This window comes from Atta cephalotes (assembly GCF_000143395.1).
Source record: "Atta cephalotes unplaced genomic scaffold scaffold00002, whole genome shotgun sequence".
Classification (NCBI taxonomy): domain Eukaryota; kingdom Metazoa; phylum Arthropoda; class Insecta; order Hymenoptera; family Formicidae; genus Atta; species Atta cephalotes.
In genome coordinates this window covers 14549302-14558261 of record NW_012130066.1, presented here as the reverse complement: position 1 = coordinate 14558261, position 8960 = coordinate 14549302, and the positions used below count along the sequence as shown (strand labels likewise).

The 8960-nt window shown below is 28.6% G+C and overlaps 1 protein-coding gene across 1 annotated transcript; it reads right to left on the bottom strand.

Moving 5' to 3' along the window:
• Positions 1 to 6271: 6271 nt before the first annotated feature.
• LOC105622308 (mitochondrial import receptor subunit TOM7 homolog) lies at positions 6272 to 7244 on the bottom strand. The gene is made up of 3 exons (XM_012203731.1): positions 7040 to 7244; positions 6643 to 6691; positions 6272 to 6429 (listed from the first exon to the last, which is right to left on the bottom strand). The coding sequence occupies exons 1-3, from the start codon at positions 7137 to 7139 to the stop codon at positions 6414 to 6416; spliced, it is 165 nt and encodes a 54-aa protein (XP_012059121.1). The 5' UTR covers positions 7140 to 7244; the 3' UTR covers positions 6272 to 6413.
• Between the last annotated feature and the right edge of the window lie 1716 nt (positions 7245 to 8960).

Below are 8960 nucleotides of genomic sequence, written 5' to 3'. Positions count from 1 at the left end.
TTCTTTTATATATATTTATTTTACATACATAAAAAGAATATATTACAATTTGGAAAATACAAATAGATACATATGTATACATATATGTCATATGCATATATGTATCATTAATTTTCTTGAGATTTTAAACTTTCATAATTTTATGAGCGACAATTTAATAAAAAAAAAATTTTCAAAAATAAAAAAACATATTAAAACATCACATATTTCATATTAGTTTTGAAGTAAATTCATGCCAGTCAAAAATGACACAATTTTTTTGAGTGCACTTACTTTTTCAACAAAATGTAATAAAACGAAGAAATCTTTTTCTTCTCTTTCTCAATGTTATCTCCTTCTAATTATTTGCCCACTTCTAGAATGCTAACAAAGGTCAGTACAATTAAAAACAGACAAGAGTATCAGTAGGACGAGAAACCATGAAATCTATAGCATCTTTAAACGGTTTTTCAAAAAATTAAATGCCTTTTGTTGATTGGTCAATACAAGATGTGTCACAAGATGGTCACGTTCAGCAGGTTCAACTTAAAATCACTAGATTTATATAAAGCAATAGATCTGTTCGCGTAAAACCTCCAAATATTTTTGCACTTAGAATGAAATAGATATATATATTTGACTTTGAAAAGAGAGAAAGCAAAAATGTCGAGTGCAAAAAGTGCAAGTAACGCGACAGACCTAATGAGTGCATTCAGTACTATGACCGTTCACTGAGCACTCTAAATGCACCCAATGGCCTTTTCTCTGTAGTTGGTGTGGAATGCTTATGATTGGTTGGTTCCGCTCTTGTTCCACGTTACACTATTCCGTTGCATGGTTAGGCATTCTAATGAACGCAGCACAGACTCTTACATAATGCACAATGCATAGTGCCTAAAGGAATTAACCAATCGAAATTCTTCTTTTCATGGAATGGGAGGAAAACAAAAGTCTGATTAGTTAAGCGGGAAGCACAGACTCTTGCATAATGTATAACATGTAATGCATAAGAAAATAAACCAATTAAAGTCACAGCCTAACAGCACAAATGTCGATATGTCGACTGTAAGTTAACTATTGCACTAGTAGTGTCTCAACAACTCATCCCAGTAGTGGTACTACTAGTAACACTAACGCGAATTTATAATTACACTTCTGTACTACGTATCTACGTTCTACACTACAGTCATGAGTAGTATCATTATTCATAAACTATAAAAATTGTTCACACCAATTCAGATTTATTATTAGATCAAAAGTATCTGCAAATGGCGGCATTTAAAAGGACTTGAGATCTGACCAATCAGATGTCTCTTATGATTTGATTTTTACTAGAGCGACTCTATCAAGACTGTCTTATTCAATCAAGATTGGACCATAGCACACAAAAAACTTAAGTAATAAAACGTAAGCAGTATGTGAATTAACCAATCACAGTAGAGTCTGGCCATAACATAAGCAGTAACCAATCCAACATGTTGAATTCTTTACTGTTTACGAATAATGATATAAATTCTTTGTATGTATGTGTATGAACATCATACATAAAAATTTTCACTTTTCACATTTCTGCTCTAGCGAAAAAGTTACATGATCGCTACCCAGAGTCTGCCACCTTTATCTCGGTTTATGATTGGTCTGACATTTTTCATCCATTTTTTCCCCTGAGAGTCAATTGCGTATCATCGAATATTCTTATTTCTCGCACTTTGTGCGTGAAAAAATGCATTATACATCTACAATAAGCAGTAGCAGTAGTGGATTAAAGAGTAAGCATAGAAATCAACCAATCATAGTCGAATGTGAGGAGAACAATCAACTATGATTGGTCGATTTCTACTGACTTATTTCTTAATCCATTATTGCTACTGCTCATTGTAGAAGATCATGCATTACTTCGAAAATCATTTGGCAACTCGCATCTTTATGCTATATGTCATCTCTGCGTTCGATATTAACATTTCTAGAGCCAATTGAGTTGCTCGATCCACTCCGAATTCAAACTGAGTTCGCAGAGCTAATGCAGATTTTCGCGCCTAAATTAAATCTATAATCTATATATTTATGATAATGCATCCAATTAATTCGTTAACATAACGTATATTCATCTCTTTTAATACTTCTATTTTACAAATAGTGTATTTGAACTGTTATAATGTCTTAGTCTACAAACGCTCAAACAAATGTTATCAAATAGAAATTAATGAAGTACATTATGTACAATATTTAATGAGGAAAATAAATTTTTAATTCTTTTCCTCTTTATGAATTTGAAGTTACGCATTTGAAAACAAAGAATTTGCTAGTTAGTTTTTAGATTAAAGCTTACGAATATGAACAGATTATGAATATACGCCCTTAGTCTTATTATATTTTATTATTTTTCTAAGATATTTAAAAGAGATAAAAAAATTGTTTAACTTAAAAAAAGTTAAAAAGTTAACATTTAAAAGTAACTTAGCTAAGTTAAAATTTAATGTATTTAAAATTAACTAAGTTAAGTTAAAAGTTATTTAACTTTTAACTTTTTTTTAACTTTTAATGTTTTAATTAGTTACTCAACCCTGATAATTATATACGGATAAATTAGTATAAAATAATAATGATGTAGGTTTTGAATAATATAATGTTTCTTATTTATAACAATAATAATTCGTTTTTATAAATTCGTATTTGATTGATTACAATCTGATATTATTTGCGATATATCAGGTGTTATAGTCCTGGCCCAACTTAAACGAAGTATTTAAATGCGAATCTGTTAAAAGCCCACGCAGTCTTGACTTATTTAATCTCATTATAGAAAATAATTGTTCGCATGAATAAATAGAGCCAAACATACTTATTATTTTTGCACCGTGAAATCGGGGAAAATGCTTTTGTGATACATATGAATAAAATTGCATGTCAGTCGTTGTGTAGAAACAATTTTTGAGTAAAATGTCACATCTCAAATCAATTAATTCAAATTGTATCTGTGAGAATGATATTAATATCAATAATGAAAGGTGTCATAAAGATAAGAAAATTTATTTCTAAAACATGCATTTCCTTGAAACAATGGTCAAATTCATTATGCAATAATTGAAGTGAATTTATACTTTTTGCATTGCTCGTCTTTAATGTGCATGGCAGATAATAAATTTGGAAAGTGTAATAACTCGGGATTGAAATTGATTAATCTATAAATTAAGTTTCATTTTAAAAGACTGAATTTGATCAAACATATGAATTATTAATTTATCCTTGTCTTGTAAATATCAATTTATGTATTCAAATGATTAGTGATATCCGCAAGAAAAACAAAATCGGCGATTCAGAAAAACTATGATAGTTTAGGCACAGATTAATTTTTTATTTCTAAAAATATAGCTATTTCTTCGCGCAAATGAAAGAAACACTCAAGAGTTTTATCTCGACTATTTTATTTCGCAAAAATAAGGGATATCAGTATAGTCTAACTTCTGACTTTAAAGAAGATAAAAATTCGCGAAATTGACGATGGTTCAATCCTGTAATCCTAATGAAGTTTACAACTTTAATTACAATTTTCATTGCTTCGTCATACTTTAAAGATTTTGCTTCTTTATTATTAGTAATTATACAATGAATTGAATGTATTTCTTGTCTTGATTGTTTCATAAATTTAGACTTCAAACATCCTGCGATGCCTGCATTAATCCAATCAGTGCTGCAGCACCATCAGTAGGCACTGAAGTTACTTTGTCTAAGGCAGATTTATACTTTCCACCGCTTCTTCAATATTAGACAATATGTCTTCTCCTGTTGACGTATCTGTTAAAGATATGGTATTCAAAAGTTCCTCGGTAATAGACAGATTCTATCCACATCACGAATAAAAATTATTAATTATGTTATCAATGATATCAGTATTTTTCGTCAAGAGCTAATGAAAAGGCAATAAAATTCTTTGCTTTTAATAGCAATTATTGTTCAAGATTTTCACTTAATTTTTCAATACGACGTGTCAAAGTTCGAAGAGACAGATTAATTGATTTAAATTTATTAATATTATCCGGATATACTATCTCTGTCGCAATTTCAATACATTGTTTGATAAATGGATCAATGCTGAATGAACCCGATTCACGTGTAATAAAATGAGCAATTTTGTAACTAGCATAAAAAAAAATGGATTTATTTAAATCTGATTCTTTTTCCTATTAGAAAAAAATATCTTTATGTAAATATCTTTATATTTAATAGAAGAAAAATGCTATTAGAGGAGAATAATACAGGAAAAGATGCTAATCTGACATCTCATTTATACAATACTATAGATGATTAATAATCAATATAATATAATAATATAAAATATAAATTTAAAACTTAATGATTACATTCATCAATATGTTATAATAAATGCTGTCTATTGTATGTATATTGATGTATTAGCGTCATAGTGTAACAATAAATTACTGTACAAATAATTCCATTAGTAATCACTAGAATTTATCACCTAATAGGAGATATTAAGAGGAGCGATATATACACTGGTCATAATATCATCTTCTTTATATGTCTATATTATAAATAAAAATTACTTTATTATCAGTGACTTTAAATTGTTTAAGAATTCAATTTATTCCGGTCCTTCTATCTGTCTTGTCTCATAAGTGATTCCATGGTTCCATAGTTATAAGATTATATTTTTTTGGAATTATATTCATTCCACAGATCAAACATTGTGCATAGTTATTAAGTTTAATTATAACCATTTTTCTTCCCACAGACTCTCAACAAGAACTCAAAAGAAAGAAAGAAGAATGTATTTATAGTTCTTTTCGTATTTTGATTATCATTATAATGATATTATTAATATTAACTGTTTTATCCATATTATTAATATTAACTGATTTTTATAATTTTTCTAAGTTAGACAGCTAGAGATAATTTGACGATTGCTTATCTATATTGCTATTGTCATTTAGTTATTTATTATTTTTCTTTTATTTTGCATGTTCAGCAGAATATTTATTCAGCAGAATATTTATTTCTATTTAAAGAATTTAAATAAAATATATTTATTGATTACGTTGATATTTATTGCTTTTATTTAAAGAATTTAGTACTCAAAACCAAAAATTATAACACTATGTATGCGCGGTGCTATTTTTATGATAAAAAAAAGCATAAAATACAAAATTTCATTCTAAGGTACAAAGAAAATAGAATACACTCCTGAATTGTAAGTAAAGTTAACTGTAGATATGCACAATAGCCGCATTCGCGAGTGCCCGTGTCCAGTTTCAGCATTTTGTCGATCCCTGTATAAGATTATCAGTTTCTAGTAAAGCGAAAGAAATTTTTAATAGGATATTTTTTATTTATTTTATAAAAATAAATAATTTTATAATCTAACTTTAAAAGATAGTTTATAGTTTTGTACCGGAATTAATTCTTGGCACTCGGATTAGATGCGTTCGGCAATGCAAATCTGAGATGTGAACTAGCAAATGGCGAGCTTGATCACGTGATTTTTCGAGCAATCCGAGTGACTATACCTATTAAAAATAGATCGTTATACATGAATAGCAGATTCATACGCAAGGTGTGTTTTCTTAAAAGACATTGCAAAATAAATTTCAGTAATTTGAAATTTATAAGTTATATCACTTGATTTATATTTGTTAGAGTATTTAATATATTAATATAGTTTGATTTTATTTCGTTCTATATGTGCAACATGAGCTTTAATCTAAAAATTAACTAACACATTCTTTGTTTTCAAATACGTAATCCCAAATTCAAGAAAAATTAAAGAAAAAAAGAATTAAAAATTTACTTTCCTCATTAAATATTGTATACATAATATATTCCATCAATTTCTATTTGATAACATTTGTTTCAGCGTTTATAGACTCAGACAGTTCAAATACACTATTTATAAAATAGAAGTATTAAAAAAGAGATGAATATGTGTTAACGAATCAGTTGGATACATTATCATAAATATACAAATTATGAATTTAATTTAGGCGCGAAAATCTGCATTATCTCTGCGAGCTCGGTTTTTGAATCCAAAGTGGATCGAGTAGCTCAATTAGTTTTAAATAATATTAATATCGAACGCAAATGAGATGATATGTAGCAGAAAGATGCGAGTTGCTGAACGATTTTCGAGGTAAAAGAACAAACGGACACCTCCGATTTGCAATGCCAAATACACTTTTAAAGAGAACTCCTTTTTACTCCTCATTCACTACTCATTATTGTCATCACAAGAATGTTCCTATACACAACACAATTTAAAAAAAACAGTTAACTCAACTTCAGTTAACAATATAACATTTATTTAGTGAGATACAGTCTATTATTCTGGTAATTAGAAACATTGTAACCTTAAATAAAATGTATCCATGCAACATCATCAATGGTATCCATAATTTTTTTGGAATGAACTTATGAAAGATTTACTGCCATAATAAGCTGTAAAAAAAAACAATGTTATAAATAGTGCTCTCCATTTAGTGATACAAGTCCACACAAATGTTGCCCTCTTTTTTTTTTAGTTCTGAATGTTAAGATAGAATGCTATTTATGTCAACTTATGTTACTAAATAAAAAGTACTCAAAGTCTATTATTCTAAATAATTCAAAACGCTTTTGACGCTTTTGTCAAATTCTTTTGCAATCACTTACTTCATAAGGGTTAATTCAGGCATGCCTGGGTCAGCACCTTTGCTGAATCCTAAAAACAAAATATTGAAACTTTTTAGTATTGCCATGCAAACAAAATAATAGGTCTGTTTGCGTTGCTTGTACTGTTTGTACACAGTATTTTTGCTTTTTTCCTTTTCAAATATTTACTCATATATATATATTTCGTTTTAAGTGCAAAAATTTTTAGAGATGTCAAGCAATGCGAACCAACCAAATCTATCGATTGAATATATTCTACTTGGTGTTTATAACTAAATGCTCACGAGCATTATTGCAGCCTTGTTTAACATTTGATGAATAACAAGGATGAAATGATGAACACGAGAGTTAAAAGAATGTCAAGTGGAACATATCATTATAAGATTTGAAAACTAACCTAAAAAGAGTACGGCAGGAATAAAACCCCATTGAAATACAAATTTGCTCACATTCAGGACAATGGCTATCCTCTGTTTCGTAGTCGGACTTAAAACCATTTTGACTATATTAAGATTTTTAGCAACGCTTGTGTCAAGATCGTTGAAGTCCTACTCTTGCATCAAGCAACGCAAAACAACGTGCCCACAATCCACGACAAATTCAGACAAATTGCGACGACTAATGTTCAGTGTTGCCAACTCGTTGAGAGCTTTTCTTTAGGCCTAGTCTATAATCAATCGGAAGACGTTGTTGTATGGGTGCCGTAAGAAATTAACCAATCATGGTCGATTGTTTCTTTTCATGCGACAGCCGACAGCCGAATACGCATGCGTTTCCGACGCCGACATACGACGTATTGTAGAACAGGAGATCGATTCTGTATTTTCAAACGAGAAAATTACAAAAGTGAGCAAGTTTTTCTAGGTGTTGATCAATAAAATTATCAGTAAGTATTCTAATAAATTCGCTCACCTTTGTAATTTTCACCTCGTTTCAAGATACAAAATCGATCCTCAGAATACGTTTTTGAAAGCACAGGAAGCACATAAATCCTACCCAACTATTAAATTACAAATGGTAAGTATAAGACAACTATAGTCCACTATGAACATAACTATTAAAAATAAATAAGGTATAGAAAGTAATTTATTTATACAAAAATGTGTTTATGCAAATCTTCAAAAACAAAGATATTTTTTTGTAATTATATAGAATCGCTTCCTCAAATTTTAATAAAAATATACTCATTCGATGCGTTTTAACTCGAAACGAAAGCATCTGGTAGAAAAACGCGATAGTCTTGTTTCCGAAACAAGTTATTAAGTTAAAAGTTAAAGTTTGAGACATTAGAGGTTTTCAAGCCTGTTGACTATGGGATAGAGACATCCGAAAACCTTTCTGTCATATATGACAAAAACCTACAAATTAAACATTTTAAAAACACAAGTTTTCTGCTTTAAAAACAAATTTACTACTTTAAAATCATAACTTCACTACCTTAAAACACAAATTCATTATTTTAAAAATATAAATTCATTTTATACTTTAACGGAGAAAATGTTCTTAAAGTAATGAATTTATGTTTTAAAGCAGATTCGCAGAATTACTTTGCATTGTTGATATGTAGCTAACAATGCTAGATCATTGATAAAATAGCAGACAAATTGAATATTTCTGATTTATTTATGTCTATATATTTTCTATATAATTTGGGAATCGTTTGGGGAAATTTGGGAAAAGCATTTAAACATTTGGGAAATAGTATTCTTCTTGTAATTAACAAATTTTATCATGCGTTAAGTTAGTAGACAGCGATTTTATTTATGTTTTATGAATAGAATTGATTAGAAATCATTTGGGGAAGATGTCATTATTATTTTCATTTGGGAAAAGTCACTATTTGGTAATTCAATAAATTTATATATTACGAAAACGAACAAAGCCTGAGTGTAGTACAATGAATATATTATTAGTAAATCTAAAATCGTCAAAAATTAACTAATTAAACCCGGATCTAATTATGCGTAGTAAGAAATTATGTGTAGTAAAAAATCAACTTAATCATAAACTTAATTATATTCGACTAATTTTCTTCACTTTCTGTGAAGAAAGTCACTTTGGTTGATATTAATGGTTGATATTAGTGTGGGAAAAAGTTCGTGGCGTTTTTGTAATGCCTTCTAATGGGAAAAACGCCACGAATTTTTTCCCATACCTAATATATATATATATATATATATATATATTGAGTTTGTAAATATCTGTTATCTGTAGATAGATAACATTGTCTAAAAACAAACTCAATTATTTATCACAGATTATATGATCTTAAAAATTACAAATACATATATGTATTTTTAGACAATGTTATCTATTGA

Coding starts and splice junctions, on each gene's coding strand:
- LOC105622308 (XM_012203731.1), bottom strand. CDS start 7,139: ATGGTTTTAAGTCCGACTACGAAACAGAGGATAGCCATTGTCCTGAAT. Junction 6,692..7,039: donor TCCTGCCGTACTCTTTTTAG/GTTAGTTTTCAA, acceptor TTTTGTTTTTAG/GATTCAGCAAAGGTGCTGAC.